Source organism: Ovis canadensis, chromosome 2 (assembly GCF_042477335.2).
Source record: "Ovis canadensis isolate MfBH-ARS-UI-01 breed Bighorn chromosome 2, ARS-UI_OviCan_v2, whole genome shotgun sequence".
NCBI classification, from domain to species: Eukaryota; Metazoa; Chordata; class Mammalia; order Artiodactyla; family Bovidae; genus Ovis; species Ovis canadensis.
Window position 1 is genome coordinate 97,255,055 of NC_091246.1, and position 23,067 is coordinate 97,278,121.

The 23,067-nt window shown below is 37.9% G+C and overlaps 1 protein-coding gene and 1 long non-coding RNA gene across 2 annotated transcripts in view; one reads left to right on the top strand and one right to left on the bottom strand.

The window, feature by feature from the left end:
• Positions 1-573: 573 nt before the first annotated feature.
• On the top strand, positions 574-21,610 carry LOC138432699 (uncharacterized). Its single transcript, XR_011253949.1, has 5 exons — positions 574-600; positions 1,745-1,845; positions 17,867-17,980; positions 20,056-20,235; positions 20,799-21,610. It is a non-coding gene; the product is annotated as an uncharacterized lncRNA (long non-coding RNA).
• Positions 5,244-23,067, bottom strand: part of LINGO2 (leucine rich repeat and Ig domain containing 2) — a 1,426,386-nt gene continuing 1,408,562 nt past the window's right edge. Inside the window, exon 7 of the mRNA XM_069574164.1 lies at positions 5,244-7,880. Coding sequence (XP_069430265.1) covers positions 6,025-7,845 — 1,821 coding nt within the window. The 5' untranslated portion in view covers positions 7,846-7,880 and the 3' untranslated portion in view covers positions 5,244-6,024. The remainder of the gene's footprint in view (positions 7,881-23,067) is intronic.

The following is a 23,067-nucleotide window of genomic DNA, read 5'->3' on the forward strand; positions in this document are numbered from 1 at the left end:
ATTGCTGTCACCTTGTAATTATGTGAATGGTAAGTCTTAACTTTTAAGTGTTCTGTGAGATAGGCTAGACGGCTTTTGAAAAAAAAGCAATTTCCGGTTTAACAATTACTCAATAATTTCTGAGTACCAATGAAAGGAGACTTTTCCCTCGAGAAAACATTCATTGATAGGGTGTGACAGCAGCTGGGAGATGACAGTGGTGGGGCAGGGAGAGCTGGAGAATGAGGGATCCTTTCAGTGGTGGCATCAGGAAAGGAGGCAGGATTGGGGGGGTACCAAAGCTTTCCTGTCTCCATGAGCTGTCTCAGGGGACTCAGTGGCCCATGCTCTTTTCCTCCTTCCTATTCAGCATGTTCTTAGGGAGAAGGTGGGGGAGGGGGAGGGAGAAGAGGTCTTAAAGACTTTGGCCAACTGGAGAAGGGCAGTCTGGGGTACATGCAAGTTTGTCTTGATCATATTCCCATATTTTGGAAGAGGAACATCAATTTCAGTTCAGGCCTGTTTTAGAAAATCAAAGCTTTTACAAACTTTCTAATTGTCTTTTTTTTTTTTTGGTGCAAACATTTATCCTAGACAACCTGTTGAAAAGCTTATAACACGGTAAGCAGTTTCCATTCTCTGATGTTTTTTGAGAAAATATTCTAACATGTATACTATCATGTAAGAATTGAATCGCCAGTCTATGTCTGACGCAGGATACAGCATGCTTGGGGCTGGTGCATGGGGATGACCCATAGAGATGTTATGGGGAGGGAGGTGGGAGGGGGGTTCATGTTTGGGAACGCATGTAAGAATTAAAGATTTTAAAATTAAAAAAATAAAAAACTAAAAAAAAAATATTCAGCTACGTTTACTGCTATCAAAACAGAAAAGCCAATGTCAGATTTGGAAACCTATCTTTCATTGTTGATGGAAAATGCAGTTTACTTGGCCAAATCTTGCCAATCCAGGCCTATGGCTCCTTAACCTTTTTTGCTAGGTAATTTAGCTAAATATTGTGGTGAAGCAGTTCACATTTTGATCTTGTTCATTGTGAAACTGTCCTTTCCTGTAGCGGGACTTTTGCTGGAGTGAGACTGAGAAGGCTCCCCGTGGAATGGTTTTTGAAGGAGTTAGGGGAAGAGTAACAGAGTTTTATGTCAAATGTTTGCCAAAGTACTAGGAAGCACACTCTGCTACTTAATGTGGAACTCAGAAATCAACAAGTCAGACAATACTTCATCCCTCAAGGCCTTCCATACACAACTGCAAGGATAACTCCAGAACTCCTCCTTCAGAAAATAGCAAGGATTTTAGTAGAAAGGATAGGACTCTTAAAGCCAGCTGTGGAAAGTCAATGGAAATTACCAGGCACCTGATGTCTTGGTCTAATGGGGAATGTTTCTAAGGCTTTACTCCCAGGAATAAAGGGATAAATCTTTACCTAAGTACCGTGTAGAATGAATGGCTTTGGCCCCACATGTTTTGTTACTAGGTTCACATGGCACAAAGTCCATTTGGAATGGCTTATTGTGAGTTCTATAAAGGTGACCTGGACATAGGTAATAGGGATAAAAAGACAGTGATGAAAGTTAAAGACGATGCTTCTTCAGTTAAGAAGATAACTATAAAAATTAGAAAGGAAATAGGATTAAAGTGGATTCAAGTGTCTCCCTCCAACCTTTCTTTAGACTTTTGATATATATATATATTTTTGGGTCATCACTTAGCCTTCTAAGTTGAAAATGATTTTTTTTTTCCCTAGAAAGCTTCAAGACATATTTGTGATGCTGAATATCTTCTGAGCACAGTTACTGAAGTTAAAGCAAATGTCTTGGTGTGGAGATAAAGGGAGGTCCTAGAAGGGTAAGTAAATTTACATGGGGCTCCACTAAATTTTTCTTTTCCAGGATTACAGCCTCTTTTTTCTACCTTATATTATATATTTGTTCCTGATTGAGTTATGGAAAGTGACAAAAGTCAGGCTTAAAATTTAAGATTTGCAGGTGAGATTTAAATGATTAAAAAAAAATCATAGAAGATTATAATTTCTGGGCTCCTCTGAGAACTGAAGAGAACAGATTTGACCAAACAATGGAGAAAGAATCCACCTTGAAGACTGTAGAGAAAATCCTGAATGCCTTTATACTACTGGGTGGGGTGTGGAGTGGGGGCTGTTGGTGATAAAAAAAATTTCTGAGAAACTTGAGCAAAGCTAGAGTTATGAAAATGTCCTCTGGGACTAGGAAGTACAAGTCTTGGCAATTCTAGGGTTACATTTTCAAACTTTGAGAATATTTGAAAAACTCATAAATGCAATGAAAAATTTTAAAAAGTAACATGAGAATTTGGAAAGGGAGAAATCACTTGCCAGAAACACATTAGGCCAAATCATTTGAGTTATCATACTCTAACAGAATAGATCAATTTTCTCAATTAGGTCTTTAGCCAGGGAATTTTTCTTCTTGAAATTTAATGCCTAGAGAGTATACTTCATTGAAGATGCTTAGTATTCACAGAGAACTGGTCAACCCAGAATTAAATGCTGAGCCAAACAACTGTATTTCTTCTTGGGATAGTTTGAAAAAAAATACTCTGGGAAGACTGATAACCCCTAGATAACTACTAGGGGAAAATTTGTCCCATGTGCTGATGTAAGATATTATTGTTTGTTGCAGTCTAGTTGGATCTAATAAAGAGGTAAGCTGAAGTCACAAGGGAAAATTCCCTTTGTGAAGTTTTATACTAGAGCGTCAAAGTTCTAGTCAATGGAACCCAAGATCAAAGCTTTACAGTTATAAAAAGGAACCCAAGATCTGAACAGATAGAATGTAGAAAATTAAGTGGCCATTCAGTTACTTGTAAATCTATTACTATGATGTTTCAGACAAAGTCACAGCTCCTGCTAGAACTTTCTGGCCAGTTCATTTGTATGATCAGATCATTCATCCAAGTGGCATACTTTTTGTAATCCATTGGAACCCAATTCAAATAGTAATTTTACTCTTCTTGGAAACATTGGGTTTAGGAATAATTCAGAAGAGTATAACTCCAGTCCAGTGTTAACTGAACTGGGTTCTGCGAAGCTCTAGTTTTTCAAGATGTTTAACAGTTATATCATGAAAAGAAGTGCCTCATGCTCAAATAAGTTGGAGAAACCTCAAGGTAAGCAAAATTAAATAACATGTTTATTGAACTTTTTAGAAGATTTATTTGGCTCAAATATATATTGAACCTCCAAGAGGTTGTTACAGCATGCATCATTTCCCCAACTTATTAGTTTATGAGACTTTTTGGGAAAGAACACTTATTAATATCCTAAATAACTTGTTCCAGGGATCACAGTATATAAACCCCCAAGAAAGTGCAGTCTCTTTACTTTCTGTGGAATAATAACTAAATCTTTTCATGGATGGGTTGACTTTAATCCAATTTCATTTGCCTAAGCTTTTTGGTCCACTTTTATTTTGACAGAAAATAGCAGAATCTCAAAGCCCTGTTATTAACTGCTAAATGTTTCTTTCTCTCTCTCTCTCTTTTTTTTTTCCAGTTGGGCAATTAGTTAAATACTTATTCCAAACAAAGTATTCTCCACTAACTTTTTTTTAATTTTTATTTTTACTTTATTTTACTTTACAATACTGTATTGGTTTTGCCATACATTGACATGAAGACTCAGTCTACTTTAACTTTGTTCATTTTAGAATTGAAAGATTCTGTTCCATTTCCATACAAGTTGGAACTGTGATAGAATTTATAGCAGATCTTGACTCATTGTTAGATATAAATAAGGTAATTTCCATAAGAGGAAAATGAATTTCTAAATGGTCTATGATAATCATCAGGAAAGTCAAATGAAAAATTACTCAGGCAGTCCATTCTTCAATCTTTCTATCTCATTTCCACCCTTTATTAAGGGAGAACTATGTTTAAACATGCTGCTATCCAGTTGGCAAAACAATTTTTGGACCTGTCACTTTTTTACTGGGGTCACTTTTATTTTACTGAAGTTACTCAAAAAGTCAGCTCTTTGGAAGTTAAACTTCCAATGTGATATGTCAAGAAACAAATGCCAGACACCTTCTATTCCAGCTTACACACTGTACCAAAGGGTGCTCTTTTTAAGGCTCTTCTCAAAGTGTGAAAAGTGTAGAAATCTGTCTCTTCTATGCTAATTAAATATATCACATGTCATGAATACACTATAGTCAGTGCTTTCCCAGATCATATGATTATAGTTGACCTTTGAACAACCTGGGCATGAACTGTGCAGGTCCACTTATACACAAATTTTTTCCAACCATATATACTACAAGTATTGATACTATGTGATCTGAGGTTGGTTGAATCCATGGATGCAGACTTGTGGGCCAATTATAAGTTATATGAAGATTTCAACCACACAGGGGGTCATCACCCCTAACTCCCACGTTCAAGGGTCAGCTGTATATGCTTTGAAAACCACTGACTCAGCCTTCAGCCAAATGGAATTATGTCTCAGTTGAACCAGATCACTGGTGGGAATGGCATGATGCCATTTTTTTACACTATAATATTTTCACTTGAGTAACAATCATTAATACAAACTGAATTGGACAAATTCATTCAGAGGGGTGAAAGTGTCAGCATAGTTTAACCTATTTATAGGGGTAAATCTTAGCTTTTCCTCAGTGGAGAAAAAAAATAATATCAGTAAGTGCTTTTAAATCCACCTTGCTTTTTGCCACTTCTTTAAAAATAAGACAGATTCCAGACAGCTTTCAAAATAAAAATCAATATCTCCTTGGAAAGGAAGCAGGGAGACACCCTGGAGTTGTGCATTTAAGATGATACTGTGTGTAGAGTATTTGAATAGACAACCTCAGAGGTGCAGTAAGCCAGATGACCCCTCAAACTGGCAGTGATCCAGCCTTCAGACAACATTGTTTTTAAAACAGATCCTTAGTTGTATGGATTGCCCTGGTTTCTGTTGGCATCTGAGAAGAACTTATTATCCAGAGAGCTTTACACATCTGAATTTTTTTGATCTTAGCTATGAGCTGAATATTACCCTAGGAGTAGATATAAACATCACATCCTCTTCCCTTAGTAGCAATTGATGAAAGTAAAATCGAGTTGTGGTTAAAGGAAAAAGTTTCATTATTGACACCTACCTTGCATTTTACGGGTGTAAACAGTGACACACCACTTTCTGGAGAAACCAAAGGCTTTGTTACAGTAAACTGGTCCAGTGTGATATCACAAGTATAAAAAATATTCCATTCTGTATCAAAACTAGGCACATGCCTTTATTTATAATAACAGAAGTTAACAGAGTTGGGCATTTTTGCCTTGGGTCCTATCTCTTGGCATCCTACATCAGACAAAACTCATCTCTCCACATATATCCACCCATAACTCCAGGGATCTAGTCTCAGGGTTATCTCTATGTAAAGGAAGGTGAAGTCACACTTGGGTCGATAGTGGTGTGTAACTAAAAAGCACAACCTCTCATTCATATTGCTTTAAAACATATACAGCATATATGTTTCCAAAAAGAAAAAAAGAGAGAAGAGTAAAGAATATATTGATTTCTTTGTGGTGTTGAACCAACAGTATGGGATGATGCAAGGCTTTTAACAAAGGAGAATCATAGATACAAATTTTTCTGTCGAGTATGGTTTAGACAAATGTGTCTTTTTAATACGTAAATCCTACATTGTAGGTTGCTCCTTTTGATTTCTTCTTCTGTTTTTGCAGTGGTAGAAAAGGTTGAGTAACTGTCCGTGAGCATGAGCCGAAGCTTCAGGTTCATTACTGAGATCCCCAGAATGCCAGTATTTGCAATGCAAACAATTAGTACCCCACTGTGTGAAGGGCTCTGACACATGCCTGCCTGCCTCTAGGTGGAGCGTCTCCATCACAAGTCCTCCTGCTTCTGCGGACCCTGCATTGACACAGGGGAAGCTGCACTAAGCTGCCTTTTAACCTAGTACTTTTCTTGTGCCAGGCTGGCTCACTGGTTACAGACAATGACACAGAAACAATAGTTGGAGCGGCCAACCCTCAAATCATTTTCATGTTGAATCTCCTGGGTCCAGCCACCTCCCCTTCCACGACAGCACCGTTGTTTTTTCGGGGCACGTACTCAAGGTCAATGCTGTTTTTGTGTTTGCCTTTCCCTCGGCTCCACACAAAAAGGAGGAGAAAGCAAAATAACACGACTCCCAGGAAGGTGAAACAGCCCATGGCTGTCGACACCAGTATTGTCTTAAGGTCCAAGGAGAAAGTATTGGCATTGGTGCCATTGGAAATGGTGTCATTGGAGTCGGTCATGTACATAGGGGTCCTGTTGGCATAAAGAAAGCGGTCTGAAGCGAATCCTTTGACAGTTAAGGAGGCCGTGAAGGTGTCATTCCCGGCAGCATTGCTAGCGATGCAGACGTACATCCCGCTGTCTTGATCCTGGGCGAAGCGGATCTCCAAGGTGCCATCACCCAGCACAGTGGCTCTTCCATTGGACTTGGTGGTGATGAACCGCCTTCGAGGTGTCACCCAGGAGATCACAGGCTGAGGGTCTCCATCGGCATTGCATTCCAGCTGTACCGTCTGGCCCTCATCCACAAGCAGATGCTGCAACTTCTTGTCACGGATTTTGGGTTTTTTGCAGGTGAAGTAAAAAGAAAGGGCAGTGCTGTGGAAATCTTTGAATGACCTCTCGCGGATAGTGTCTGGACCAGCGCACATGGGCTGCTGGCCACCGAACTGCAGCATTGGGTGCCGCTGAAGGATCCATAGGAGACGGCAGTCACAGGCCAGAGGATTGTTGTTAATGCTCAGGACCTCCAAAGCCCTCGGGGAGGAGAAGACGTTCTCTTCCAGAGTTTCCAGAAGGTTCTGAGACACATTGAGCACACGAAGGAAGCGGAGCCCTTGGAAGGAGTGAGGCTCAATGGTGCGGAGCTGGGCCCCCACTATATGAAGCTCTTGGAGGCGGATCAGGTCAGAGAACATGCCTGCCTCAATAGTGCTGATGGGATTGTAGGAGAGGTTCAGATGGGTCAGGTAGACCAGGTGTTTAAAGGCAAGGAAGGGGACGGTGGATAGGTTGGTGTTGGTGATGGAGAGGGAGGTGAGGTTGAGACCATAGAGGCTGTTGGCAGGCATCATATCCAGTAAAGGCCAATAGTCAATCTCTAGATGTTTCAGGTGGAACAGTCTTTTAAAGGCATACACGGGCATGTTGTTGATATTGAGATGCTTCAGGTGCAGGCTGATGAGGCTGCGGAGGTGTGAGAGGGCTTCTGTGGGTACCGCAGTGAGGTTACATTTCTCCAGTGTGAGCTGCTCCAAGCTAAGCAGTCCACTGAAGGCCCGGTGTGATATATAAACCAAATCGTTGTCCCCCACTTCTAGAGACTTCAGGTTATGCAAATCCTGGAACATGTAGTCCAGTAAAATGACAATTTTATTCTCACTAATGTCAAGCTTGGTGAGGTTGGAGAGGCCTGTGAAGACCCCCAAAGGGACCAACTTCAGGCGATTGCCCTTCAGGCGGAGGGAACGCAGGTTGAAGAGATTGTTAAAGGCTCCTGGCTCCACATTGGCAATGATGTTGTCACTCAAGTCTATCTCCTCCAGCAGAGGGTAAGAGATGAATTCTTCGGGGTTGATGCTTTTCAGCCTGTTCTTGCTGAGGTCCAAGATTTTGGTCTCGATGGGAATGCCCTCTGGGATGGTGAGCAACCTCCTCCTGTGGCAGCTAACAGATTTGTTCTGGGCCGAGCACTCGCAGCGAGCAGGGCAGCCAATGGTGGATCCCATGAAGATTAAGACCACAGCCAGACCCAGGAATGGCTGCCAACATGATAAGGCCGTGTGAAGCATGACTCCCCGTCTTAGTCTACACCTTGGTCACGGGCCTGCAGGAGAAGGGAGGAAGAAAAACTGAGTTAGGAAATAGGTAGGTAAAGAGACATAAAGGAGACAGTGAGTACAATGGAAAAGACCTTAGATTTGGAGGGCTGCAGGTCCGATCTGACCTTTAAACCTGAGAGCTGCCATCATTAACAGGGTCGTGGGTAAGTTATTAATATTTCCCCTCCCTGTACTTCAGTTTTCTTGGCTGTGAAATGGAAATAAGAGGGACAGTGATAGTACCTTTCTAGAGTTATGACAGTTTCAGTACTGAACAACTCTGTGTATGTTCAACTCTCTGCGACTCTATGGACTGCAGCCCTCCAGGCTCTTCTGTCCATGGAGTTCTCGAAAGACTAGTATAGTGTCTGGCACAGACTGGTGCAAAACAATACATTTCACCAAAGGCTTTATTTTGAACTTAAAGGACAGAAGCAGAGGTCAGTGGCTAAGAGGACATTTATGCAGCTTGAATCAGTGTCTGTGTCCCTGATGTTTGTGATGTCATCCTCTTTAAAATGAAGCGAATAGAAGCTTCACTGAACATTACGAACCTTGGGTTCCAAGGACAAAACAAAGTTACATTCAGTGAAAGAGGTTGACATGTTTCACCTTCATATGTAAATATTCTGTTAAAGTGAAAGTGTTAGTCGTTCAGTCATGTCAGACTCTTTGCCACCACATTGACTGTAGCCTGCCAGGCTCCTCCATCCATGGAATTTTCCAGGCAAGAATACTGGAGTGGATTGCCAGTTCCTTCTCCAGGGACTCTTCCAGGCCCAGGGATCAAACCCGGGTCTCTTTCATTGTAGGCAGAGACTTTACCATCTGAGCGACCAAAAGTCCCTTTTAACTAGAAGATGTACCTCTTTCAGAGTTCAGCAAATTTTGATTTATAAAAGGTTTTTCTCTTTTGAGGTAAACAAAAAAATCCTCAAAATCTCCCGGAACTCTTCATGTTTATCATAGGTATGAGGCATCATAGTGGCTATGAGGATGAAAATTCTTTAAGATTTTTTTGGGTTAAATATGTAAGAGTGGGAAGAGTCATTATTTTAAGAAAAAAAGTCTTTAATAAATGAACATCATTTTTTCGTATTCAAATTCAAACCCATTAAACCTGTTAAGCTGAAATTAAATAGATATCAGACAAGATTGGAACTATGTTTTAAATGTATGTCATTAAGCAGACGCTGAACTTACTGCTCAGTTGAATAGTGAGAAGTATGTTATGAAGAAGCATGAACCTGAGATCCCCAGGGGTGTGCTTCATCCACGGACACCATGTTTACTCAAGGGCAAGTAGTTTAATGTTTTTAGATATAGAGGCATTTGATAAAACTTCAGCATTCACTCCTGAATCATTTAAGAGTATAAATCTTCAATCAGTGTTTACATATGTCTATGTATATATAACTATGTCTATATCTAAACACACCTATCCATAAAAATGATAAGAACAAACTGAATAGTGAATCACTAGAAAAAGTGGCCTCAAAATGTAGGACAAAAGCAAAAATGCAGAAAGTGCTACTAAAATCAATTAGAGGGAGATGGGAAATAGATGGGGAAACAGTGGAAACAGTGTCAGACTTTATATTTTTGGGCTCCAAAATCACTGCAGATGGTGGTTGCAGCCATGAAATTAAAAGACGCTTACTCCTTGGAAGAAAAGTTATGACCAACCTAGATAACATGTTGAAAAGCAGAGACATCACTTTGCCAAAAAAGGTCCATCTAGTCAAGGCTATGGTTTTTCCAATGGTCATGTATGGATGTGAGAGTTGGACTGTGAAGAAAGCTGAGCGCCGAAGAATTGATGCTTTTGAACTGTGGTGTTGGAGAAGACTCTTGAGAGTCCCTTGGACTGCAAGGAGATCCAACCAGTCCATTCTAAAGGAGATCAGCCCTGGGTGTTCTTTGGAAGGAATGATGCTAAAGCTGAAACTCCAGTACTTTGGCCACCTCATGTGAAGAGTTAATTCATTTGAAAAGACTCTGATGCTGGGAGGGATTGGGGGCAGGAGGAGAAGGGGATGACAGAGGATGAGATGGCTGGATGGCATCACTGACTCGATGGACGTGAGTCTGAGTGAACTCCTGGAGTTGGTGATGGACAGGGAGGCCTGGTGTGCTGTGATTCATGGGGTCGCAAAGAGTTGGACACGACTGAGTGACTGAACTGAAGATTTAATTTTGCCACATCTTTCCCAATATTTCTTTGCAGATCAAACTAAAGTCTGTCTTGAAAACCAAAAGAAATTGACTGAGAAATTATTAGAACAAAGAGAATAAGTAAATTAACATTATATAATAAAAATAATTTTGATATATTAAAATTATTTAGAATCATATGAATCATTTAGAAAATATTACTGTATAAGATTATTCCAGTCATAGCAATTCTGAAAAAGTCAAATCTTTGGAATAAACTAAGAAATACACAGACTATTACAACCATTCAGCACTAATGAGGAAACAAATCTTACTAAAAAGAGGGACATAGTATATATTTCAATAGAAATATTTCAAATTATAAAGATAATTCTCAATAAATACAGTGTGAAGAATTTTTTTGGATTTGAAAAACTCAGGTTAATTTGGAAGAATATAAATAGACTAAGCAGAAACATCAAAAATTAGTAATAGCACTCATGAAAAATTTAAACATAAATTACAAAACTATGATAAAAATTAGCATCATGCTGGCATGAAAATACACAGTGAATGAAACAGACAGTAAAGAATTTTATCTAAATATATTTGAGAAGTCACCATATGTGAAAAGTGGCATTTTAATCCAGAGAGAAAAATATAAATAACTAGGAATTTAGTGGGAAAAGTTGTACATCAACTTCACTGGTTCCAATAAATTCCAGATGAGGGATTAAAATGCAAGAACAAATAATATACCAGAAGAAAATTCTTTAATTTTATAATAATAGAATTGAAAAACCTTTTCTATGATGAAAGCTAGCACGCATGAAAGAAAAGAATAATCTATTCATCTGTGTGCATTTGAAAAAAAATTAGTATAACAAGCAGCAGCAGCAGTATAACAAGCAAGTAAACACACACACAAAGGCAATTGCTAAAATGGAGATTATCTTTTAGGTTTATAATAGATACAGGATTAAGCACAGTAGAAAGCAAACAGTTCTTATTAATCCATAAGGATAAGAGGTAGATGTCAATAGAAAACTAGGCAATGAATGTAATAAAAGCTAAAAGCAGCTAATATATGAAAAGCTGACCAACTTCACAATGCAAAGAAATACAAATTAAACAGGAGTATAACACCTCTGCCCATCAGATTGACAAAGTTTAGTGACTGAAGACACTGATAGAGGAAATATAAACTGGTATAACCTTCAGGAGACAGAGGTACAACAATGAGGAGGTTAAATGATACATATAAGTTTAATATGTTCATCCCTTTAAACCATTTTCCTTTCAAACATTTTCAAAACCACTTTACTGAGTAATGATTGACATACAGAAACTGCACAAACTTGTACGTACTTAATGTATACAATTTGAGTTTGAAGATAAGTATATATCCATGAAATCATCACCACAATCTATACCATAAACATGTGTGCCATCTCCAAAAGAGGGTGGACCTTTTCTTTTTTCTTAGAAATGTATCATAGGGAAATAATTTAACTAATGTGCATAGATATTTGGTGCAGGCTTGTCTATAATATAGGAAGACTGGAAATATGTAATAGTAGAATCTATAGTTTTTTGTGGAGAACTGATAGTGTGACAATGTTCAGTTTTTGAATATAATGGTATTCTCAATTTATTTAGGTCTTTAATTTCCTTCGGGCTTCCCTTGTGGCTCAGACGGTAAAGCGTCGGTCTGCAATGCAGGAGACACGGGTTCGACCCCTGGGTTGGGAAGATCCCCTGGAGAAGGAAATGGCAGCCCACTCTGGTATTCTTGCCTGGAAACTCCTATGGACAGCAGAACCTGGTAGGCTACCGTCCATGGGGTCACAAAGAGTTGGACACAACTGAGCAACTTCACTTTCACTTCAGTTTCCTTCAGCAAATGTTTCTTCCTTTTTAACTTCTATGCCTTTATTTTTGTACCTTTCTGTGTTTGCTATTACCTCTAAGATGATGCTGAATAGAAGTGCTGAAAGCTGTCTGCCTTATTTTGTTTCCAATCTTAAATCATTTTTTTTTCACCATTAAGTTTGATGTTGGCTATGTTTTAGTGTTTTTTTTTTTTTTAATAAATGCCCTTCATTAGATTGAAGAAGTTCTCTTCTCTTCCTAGTTAACTAGATTTCTTTTTTTTTTTTTTTACCATAAATGAGTTGTTGAATTTTGAAAGATGCTTTTCTGCATTTATTGAAATGGTCGTATTATTTTTCTGTATTTTTCAACATGGCAAATAATGTTAAACCACTTTTGAACTCCTGGTATAAACCCCACTTTGTATGAAGTCTGTGTATATACACACATATTTTATTAGGTTTGTTTTGCTAGTATTTGGTAAATAATTTTTCTATTTCACGAGAATTTTTTCTCTTTTACATCTCTCGTGATATGTTTATGTAATACTGGTTTTTTACATCTCTTGTGATATGTTTATGTGGTATTAGTATCAGAGTGATAGAGACCTCATAAAATCAGTTGGAAAATATTTCTTTGGCCTCTATATTTTGAAGGGTTGGTATAGGATTGTTATTTCTAAAATATTTAATAGAATTTACCTGTGAAACCAAAGAACTTAAGAGTTTTCTTTGTGGGAATGTTTTGAAGTGTAAGTCAATTTCCTTTGTAGATATTGAAATATTTAGATTTTCTATTTCTTTTTTGTGTCAATTTTGGTAATGTGTTTAAGGAATTTGTCTATTTCATCAAGGTATGAATTTTATTTGGCTGAAGTCAAAGTTTCCCTATTATTCTTTCAAGCTCTGTAGGTCATTGCTTTTACTCTGGATATTGGTAAGTTGTACATTTCCTTTTACTTGATAAGCTTTGCTAGAATTTTGTCAGTTTTATTGAACTTTTTTTTTAAAGTTTCCTAGGGTAGAAACTTATATCACTAATTTTGGGCCTTTTTCCTCCTCTAATATAAGTTTTTAAAATTATAACTATCCCTTCATGCATTTTATATCCTTTCATAAAATTTAATATACTTAAAAAGACATCAGTCAAAATTTTTTTCAAAATTATTTTTCTGTTCCCATCTTTGATCTATGGACAGTATAATTTTGAGTTAACTTCCAAATATTTAGGTCTTTTCTAAATGCTGTGTTATTTATTTTTACCAATAAATGTCAGCCTTCTGAAATCTACTGAGATTGTCTTATGGACCAGCATAGGATCAATCTCTGACCATTCCATTTGTACTTAAATGTGTATTTGCTGTTTGGTGGTATGCTGCTGCTGCTGCTAAGTCGCTTCAGTCGTGTCTGACTCTGTGCAACCCCATAGATGGCAGCCCACCAGGCTCCCTCGTCCCTGGGATTCTCCAGGCTAGAACACTGGAGTGGGTTGCCATTTCCTTCTCCAATGCATGAAAGTGAAAAGTGAAAGTGAAGTCACTCAGTCGTGTCCGACTCTTAGTGACCCAATGGACTGCAGCCTACCAGGCTCCTCCATCCATGGGATTTTCCAGGCAAGAGGACTGGAGTGGGGTGCCATTGCCTTCTCCGTTTGGTGGTATAGTGGGCCACAAACACTGTGAGGATTAATATGGTTGCTTATGTTAATAAGGATTGCAAAAATCTTAACTTTTCCTATGTTATTCTATATATCAGTAACAGAAATATGTGTTAAAATCTCCAGCTGTGAATTTGTCTACAACTTCCTTAGTTCTGTAGCTTTTTTCCCCTACATATTTTGAAACTGATATTAAGCAGATGTTTAATTTCTGATTTAGTGATTTTTTTTTTATCATGAATAGTCCATCTTTGTCTCTGGTAATACTTTTTGTCTTTAAGTTATTTTGAATGATGAATACAGCAACTCTAGCTTTTCAAGCTTAATGTTTCCATGGTATATATTTTTCCATATGAAACTTTCAACATATTGGTATCTTTGTAGTTAAAGAGCATCTCTGCCTTTTGTTAGGTTGCTAACTCCATTTAAATAAAATATAATTACTATATGGCTGCATTTAAGCATGCCATTTTGTTATATGTTGGCCATTTGTCAGTTGAATTCTTTTTTTTCTCTCATTCTCCTATCTTCTGTTTTAAACAATTAGGTTTTAAAAAGTATGTTTGCTTCTGGGCCTTTTGGCTAAGATCAAGTACAGTTTTTAAGTGTGCATTGCAATTCTTCTTTCTGTATTTATTTACATTATTTTTATTTGTTTCTGTCTGAATTAGAGTATACATCTTTAATTACCACAACTTATTTATACTTTTTATCAAATTGCTTCAGGTAAAATATATAGTAGACTTGCCACAGTATATTTTCATTCACAACATCCCCCCAGCCTTGGTACAGGAAGGTATAGTGAGTTCCAGACAAAAGGAATAGCATGTGCAGAGGCATGAGAACAATGGAGAACACCCTGTGATTTGGGAATTAAAATATGTAGTCCAGAATGGTTTGAGCAAAACCAGAAGAGAAATGGAGGGGAAAAAGAGGCTGAGAGGTAATTAGAGGAGTGATTTACAAGGGGCTTGTAAACTGTGATAAGCTGTTTGCACTTTATCCTGAGGGCAATGGCAAGCCATTAAAGTGGTTTATGCTAAGGAGTGATATGAACAGATTTACATTTGGGGAAGATTGATCTGACTGCCATGAAAAATAGACTTGCAGGAGGGGAAACCTTGAAGCTGGAAACTCAGGAGGCCGTTGCATTATTCGAACCAGAACAAAGCAGGTTCACAGGAGTAGTCTCCAGTAAGTGGACAGATTCAAGAGGTGTTTTGAGGCTGAATAGAAATGTTTTCTTTATGGATTGACTGTGAGGGGTGGAGGAGAAGAGGCAAAGATGAGTTCCAGCCTTCTGGCAACTGGATGGGACCTGGTGTCATTCACTGAGATGGCAAGTTTAGCAGTAACAAGATGAGGAATTCAAGTTTCTCAAATGTGTCTGTCACTGGGTCAAGATATCTGGGCCGAAGGACTTTCCACTCTTTGAAAGTAAAATTTTTCAGATGCTTTTGGGGGTATTTCTTTGGTAGGGCTGGGAAAATGTACATTTTATTACAGATTTTATGTTCAAGATGGAAGTTTTATTACACATTTTGTGCTTTTCATTTTGATTTATGATAAAGAATGAGCTATATAAATTCTACTGCTGAGTGTCATTTTGTCTGGTAGAGTTGCGTGATCTATATATCCCCACTTAGATGAGATAACTGGCAACCTATTTTTGGTTTATTTCAGTAATGGTTTGGGAAAATGTTATTTCATTGTTTGGATCCCTTAATCGGGCTCTGTGTCCAACATGGAAATGACAGTGTCTAATTTAACCACGGCTGCAACTCAACCAGAAAGTTCAACTAAGGTATACAGCGTTGAGTATCATTTTCCTTAAAAATTTGTTCTTTTGGTTCCAAAGTGAAGGGCCATCACAAAGAAGGATGGATAAGTGCTCAGCAAGCCGGCAGCAGATAAGCTCCTTTCACTTCTGGGCAGCTCCTCCATTCTACTTATTTCAGCTAAGCAGAATTAGATAATATGAGGCCATATTTCATCACAGTTCTTGGATGTATATAGTTTGGAAACTGTGCAGGAAGGTTGTGCTTTATTATTCTTATCACAATACTTCTTAGTTTTAGTCTAGAGGGACAAACTGCTGACTCCATTTAGCTTCCACTGTCAGCGGAAGTCTTACAATCAAAGCTTGCTCGCAATGTCTGACTGTGACCAGTCTGATAAGATGAACTTCATTTCATTAAGAGTAAAGCAGGAGTCTAAAATCTGCAGGAAGCCAGCTAGGGCCTTTCCATTAATTCTGATCAAAGGCTGATCCTAATTCTGATTTTTGGCTCAATGATAAGTGCCTTTTTAAACCTAGTGTACGAAGCTGGGATATTTTCTTGCTTCTATTTTTTGTGTGCTGAGTATATTTTGCAACTCATTGTATTAAAGCACAAAACAAACAAAACCAAAGGGCTTCACAATGGAAAACAGGAACAATATTTGAGTGCTATATGTAACTGAGTTTGACATCTGTTAGCTATGAGACTGGGTAAGCTGATACAATATCTATGATTCTCAGTATTTTGTATGCTAATTTGCGGTCATAAAGCAGGATAAATGTGATGATTAAAGGTGGTGTGTGTAAGGTGACTGCCGTAATTATTTTAATGGGAGAATGGCTTGTTGAAACAGTATCTGTCAGAGCATAAAGTGTTGCCAAGGAGACATGGATTTCCTCTGAAGACAGATTTGGGAGATACTGAACAAGGAAATCCTCTAAAGGATGATACAGTTATAAAGAGAAAAGGAGTTTCCAATAGCTATCATTTTAAAAACACATAAAGGAGAAGAGAAAAAAATGATGATGGCTGTGTGTTGTTTAAAAAGAAAACCTAGAAGAGAGACAGCTACTTTGATAGATGCTAAGGTGATGAGAAATTTCTTATCCTGAGAATTCTATGATTAATTTAGTTTCCTGACTGGCATCTTAACAAGGGCACGCAACAATAAATGGATAGCACAGAAATCTCTTTCAACCTTCGCACAAACAAATGATAGCTTTACTGGAAATAAATAAATGAACCTATTTCCCAAGTGAAGAGAGGTGGGTGATGAGGGAGGGAGTTGGGGGAAGAAAAGAAAGTAAAGGATTTAATAAAAAAAAAAATAGTGTCCAAAATATATGAGATAACTTTCAGGTGTCTAAAACCATAAATTCATAAATACCGGTCTATGTCCAAATCAGATACTGAAGAGTTGTGAACAGTTGTATAAAACATTTGAAAACCAAGAGAAATCAATTTTAGCATAAGTTGTGGAAGTCACCAGGGTTACCTAAGTTCTTTGAAGGACCTGAGTGAACTTGAGATTGAACCCCAAAGTCCCCAACCTAGTAGGGAACACTGGACTTGAACGGTTTTTCTGCAAAATGAAAATTATCCTATGTGATTTCTAGTTACTCTCCAAAGTATTTTTACCTTTTTTCTCTCAACTTATTTTTGATAGGGAGGAAATGGAAACTTTCAACATTAAGACTCTTCTTTTAATATTCAAGGAGGAAGTGGAAACGGCCAACATGAAAGCCAAGTTTGGAGGATATCTGATGATATTTTCTAAACAAAATGGGGTGATAAATTACAAATGGGGTGATAAAATTACTTAGTGGCTTATGCAGGTAGGTGAACAGTTATCTACCATTGTAGATATTAATCATATGCAGATGACCAATTCTGTAAATAGCTAAAGATAAAATTTTGATCTTGAGTCACTTGAATGGAGACTGTTAGATGCTTGCAGTTACCACTTGATTTAAAGTCTCTCTCTATATATGAAAACTAGCTGTTAATATGATTTCATGCAATGAAATTTATGTGAAATCATACAGCTAGTAAACTGGACAAGCAGGACTCATGGATGTAGGTGCACAGCACCTTAAATTTTCCCCTCTGTTTTCCCTTTATAATTAATTCAGGAGAGGTATGCAGGCAAACGGAGAAGGGGAAGACAGAGGGTGAGATGGTTGGATGGCATCACGGACTTTATGGACATGAGTTTGAGTAAACTCTGGGAGCTGGTGATGGACAGGAAGGCCTAGCATGCTGCAGTCCATGGGGTCGCAAAGAGTCAGAGATGACTGAGCAACTGAACTGACTGCCTGAGGGCCCATGACCCTCCCAGATGACATGATAGTAAAGGCCTATATAACGTCCATACTGGCTTTCTCATGCATGTTGCCCACACTGGCATGGGAAAATTCATGTGTAGAAATCATGGGTAAAAACCCATCAATGTAGAAAAGCCCCAGTACAGTAGCAGCTTCCTTTCCTGAGCCACAGAGAGACAATCAAGCCTAACAATTATTTTCTAGCTTTCTTAGGAAGAAGTCAGACCAAAGTCATGGTGTGCCCTTAACTACAGTGGAAAACTGAAGGATTCCAGCAGAGCCAGGTGAAGCACTTACCTCCTGACCTGTGAAGAAAGGGTAAGCACCCTTCTTGCTTGTGAGTTATTTGCCTAAGATTATACAGCCCTAGTCAGTAACAGTGCAGGTGGTGCTAGTGGTAAAGAACCCACCTGCCAATGCAGGAGACTTAAGAGGCATGGGTTCTCTCCCTGGGGTGGGAAGATCCCCTGGAGGAGGGCATGGCAACCCACTCCAGTATTCTTGCCTGGAGAATCCCATGGACAGAGGAGCCTGGCAGATTATGGTCCAGAGGGCCGCAGAGAGTTGGACGCAACTGGAGCAATTTACCATGTATTGGAGAAGGAAATGGAAACCAACTCCAATACTCTTGCCTGGAGAATCCCACGGACGGAGGAGCCTGGTGGGCCACAGTCCATGGGGTTGCAAAGAGTCAGACACGACTGAGTGACTTCACTTTCACAGTCAGTTATGGAGCCAGTATTTCTGTGCACTTTTTACTTCAAAGGCAGAGTTCTCACCCTTTACCCTGTACTTCTCCCATCCTTTCTCACACATTTTCACTGTATACAACTCATCTCAAAGAAATAGCAACTATAACTATTTTTGTTAAAAAAAATTTAATAGTAATGCTTCCTTTTAACAACAGAGAAAACCACAAAATTCCCTCATCTTCCCTCTGGGCTATGCTTTGGTATATTTTTTCATGGTTCTGAAACAGCTTTCCACTGGACTGTATCTACTTCAAAACATGAGTTCATTTTGTATTCAAGTGACTAGTAAACAATTAGCAAAGCTTGTCCTAAGTCATCAATTAATAGTTTCTGTTTAATCTTTCCTGAAACCAGAGAGCCCTCTGTTCTTGTGTTTATTTTGATCTCTTTGAAGTGCAAATCATTGGCTCTTCTGCTCTAGTTCTGAGTCTCCTTTTTGGCCTACATAGAATACTTGGACATAAAGAAGATGCCTGTTCTACTTAAACCTTTGAGAGATGAAAATGGTTTTTGTGTAGCTTTGAGATGTATCTCTTTGAAATTAATATTATTAAATGTAGGGTAGTTAGCTCAAGATGCCTGATGGTCTCACCAATATATTATGAAGTGCTTCAAATCTATACGGCAGTATAAGGTAATGGCTAAAAACCTAGGTTTGCAATAATAAAAATGTGTTTAAATCTTAGCCCTTTCTTAGTCTCAGTTTTCTTACCTCTAAAATGGGAATAACTGTAGCTAAACTTGGGCTTCCCTGGTAACCTACTAGGTTATCATAACAATAAAATGTGAGTGTATATGAAGTCGGAGCTCCATACACAGTAACTAGTAATATTGTTATTATTCAGAGAAAGAGAAACATTATTAAGTGATATCTCCTAGGCATGTAAACTCTCAACTGAAAAGAGTACTTACATTTCCCGATTAAAGAGTTGCCTTCAGGGACATGCAATTTGGAAGCACTGGATTAGTTTATTAAGGTAGATATTAATGTCTGTTAAGTATCTCATATTACAAATGAGCAAACTGAGGTGACCACAATCTTGGGCAAAAATTCCTATTAATAAGTTACTTAAACCCCTCTGACAATAGAGTTAGGAAGAGCTATAAAATAAATGCCTCCCTACGGAATGAAAAAAAGGTTGGCTGCCTTTCTGTGGTAATTATCCCTCAGGATCCACCTGGGCCAATCTCTATGAAATATGGGACCACAGGGGGCCATTTCTTATTATTAAGGAATTTTACTTGGGAAAATAAGATCAAATAGAGAAGAATTCTGTTAAGTAGTTTCCCCTTCAGATTCTTAAATCTTATCTATTGTTCCATGAAAAACTGGACTCTGAAGTGTGGGTATTCCTGAATGAAGGGACTCCCTCTGGAGATGACCTGCTTTTAAGTAGTTGGTGCTGCAGTCACCCAGACCTTTTTGAAAGCTCCTCAGACAAGATAGCTGTCTCAAATCCCATATGGAACACTCTGGAAATGAACAAATATAAATTTCTTCTAGCTGTTGGAATACAGTATTTAAACCAGAGGTTTATTAGTTCTGCTTCAGGAAAACACGAAGGGACTTGTGCTTGTGCCTTTCATAGCTCCACATTTTCCTAGCTCTTTTAAGTCCTTGCCATGCTCCATTATTTTCAGATGGAGAAAGACAAAGAGGATTCTGGGTAAGAGGTCTTCATGAACCAAACCTGACAATGGCACTCGTCGTGTTTGCTCTCATTTCGCTCGCCAGAATTCAGTCGTGTGGGTACACCTATGCATGGGAGTCTGGGAAATGAAGTTTAGCTATGTGCCTATGAGGAAGAGGGAGTAGGCTTGGTGAGTAGCTAGCTATTCTCTGCCAATATATTGCGATATTAAGTAACAATTTAGTGTGCATGGATATATTTTAAGCTTCTATTGTTTATTTATAAGTTATTCTTGAAAGGATGTAGGCACCTGGAAAATTATCTGTTTAAAATATCATTGTAGTTTTACTTTCAGCTGTTTTGTTTGTATTTCTCCAAATGTTAAAAAAAACCATATCTTGCCACATTACGGTTCAAATTTGGTGCTTATAGATATAACTATCTTTGCCAGATAGAGAATTGCACCTAAAATTCCCATTTATGTGCCTATTCTGTTAAGAACATTAAGTCATATTAATAATACTAATAATGACTTAGTATAACTAGGTATAATTAAGTCATTTTTTGATTCCTGGGTGATAGGAATTGTATCATTTTTCTAGCAACTCTGTAGATGAGAAAATGAAAGCAAATGATTTTATTTTCAAGCCATACGGCAAAAAAGCTAAGAATGCATAATTTTTATATCCCAAGACACTCGATAGATTTTGCCTCTAATTTTAGTAGATACTTGGGGATTTTCCTTTATTTTAGCAACTAACTGATGACTGATGCGAAGAACTGACTCATTTGAAAAGACCCTGATGCTGGGAAAGATTGAAAGCAGGAGGAGAAGGGGACGACAGAGGATGAGATGGTTGGATGGCATCACCGACTCAATGGACATGGGTTTGAGTAAGCTCTCTGAGATGGTGAAGGACGGGGAAGCCTGGCGTGCTACAGTCCATGGCGTCGCAAAGAATCGGACATGACTGAGTGACTGAACTGAACGGAAACTGATGAATGCCAAATGAGTTCTTGAATTTTCTCCAGAAAAGAATGGAGGACTGTCGAAAAAAGTACATTCAGTTCAGCTCAGTAAACATATCACAAGTACCTTCTATGTTCAAGGCGGAGAGCTATGGGTGTAGAGTTGAGTAAATGCGATTCTTGTTCTCAAACAGTTAATAGTCTTGCAGGGAAACTGTCCAGTAAACAAATTAATGATTCAATTTTCTCAAATTGGAACCAAATTACAATTTAACATCAAAGATGCATTTTACTGTACTATTTAATATGCTGGAATATTGCATAAAACAATGTCTAGTCATGGAGAAGTAATTATATTATCTGTGATTCATCTCCTTAAATTGACTATTATATAGGAATTAAAATCATGGTTATAGGAGATATTTAACAACTTGGAAAATGTATACATGCAGAAATGTTAAGTGAAAAAAGTGGGATATAAATTTATACCTATAGTGTGAATATAATAAAGGGGAAAATATCCTTATGCATCAAACAAAAGATCGTAAGGAAATATAACAAAATAAGTGTTAGAATAAATATCCAGCAACACTCTATCAATTGTGTTTTGGTTTAAAAAATGTTTTCAACATGCATTACATTACTTTTGAAAAGATAGAACATAAAAATATAATGAAAGCACTTTATTTATTTATTTATTTTAGAATGAAGGCATTATCTCTTTGTATTTCATAGAATCAAACAAAATAAATCATGGCAAACCAAAGCAATTAAAGCCAAAAGGAGGAAATTCTTACTTTGAGTTAATTTTAAATTTTTATCAGTATTAAAGATTTATATCTGATTTATATTTTGCTTTATGGGTATACTTATTTGAATAATATTAGTAATATTATAATCAAATTAATTTTAAATACTGAGAACCTTAAGGGTCCATGCAAAACCCAAGTTTAGGGGAATTATTAGAAACAGTGAATTATTAAAATCCATTCATGTTACATACAACAAAATGGTACACTCTAGAAAGGTGAGGTGACTAAAGTTTTCTAGTGACAGATCCAGAAACCAGATAAAACGTCATAGCTCAAAACCTTGTTCTCATAATGAAAGCACTTTAAAGTGCAATCACAGTAAGCCTCTGCTTCCGTGACTAACTGATACACAGACATGAACGAACGTACCTTTCACTTAATCAGCCCACATTACAGAGGAGAAGGTAGGTACCATTTTTGGTTACTATTTCTATTTCCCCTGTCAATATTATACTGCCCTATGACTACCTGATGATTTCCTACCGTATATTATTTTTGTGCATGTTGTGTCTTCCCTACTGGACTCTCTGCTTATTGAGTTGACATCCAAGTGTGTTAATGGAATAGCAGTTTCGGCCATGGTGCCTCTGGACCACAAGCATAGAGTCAGTGGGAAAGAGAGGATTCAAGTCATGGAAGCTAGAAAGGGAATGGCACAGAAGCCTCAGCCTGTGTGGTCTGTGCGGTAGCTCTGTTTGTATATGAACGTGCTTATTCTTGTCCTGAAGGAAAGTCAGTGCAGTGTGCTGTGCTCAACAGCGCCTTGTACAGAGCATGGCAACCCTTTAATAATGGGTACTAGGAACAGGAACATGATGTTTCCAGACACCAGGCCTTGGTGACCACGGCGCGATTTGTGTTGAGTCAGTGTGTTAGGTGCACTAATTATTTCAATCATCTTATTTTTAAAACTTAAATACCCTAAAAGTAAGAATTCACTGTACAATTTTAGATGGAAAACCAGAATGGAAAATAGTAAATGGAAATTAATTTTAAAAATATAAACAATGGAAACAAAATAATATTCCATTCTAGTTACAATTTCTTATCTTCCCAGGCTATGTGCCAGAGACCTGATCTCCATGTGGATAATGGTCAGAGTTAGACAGGTGTTAAAACCAAGTCTTCTTTTGCCTTATAATTAGAGGATTGACAGTACACTTAGAAGGGAATAGCTTCATCTTTAATTCAGGGTTACTAAACATTTTGTACCTCCTAAAATGAGAGGATCACATTGGAAT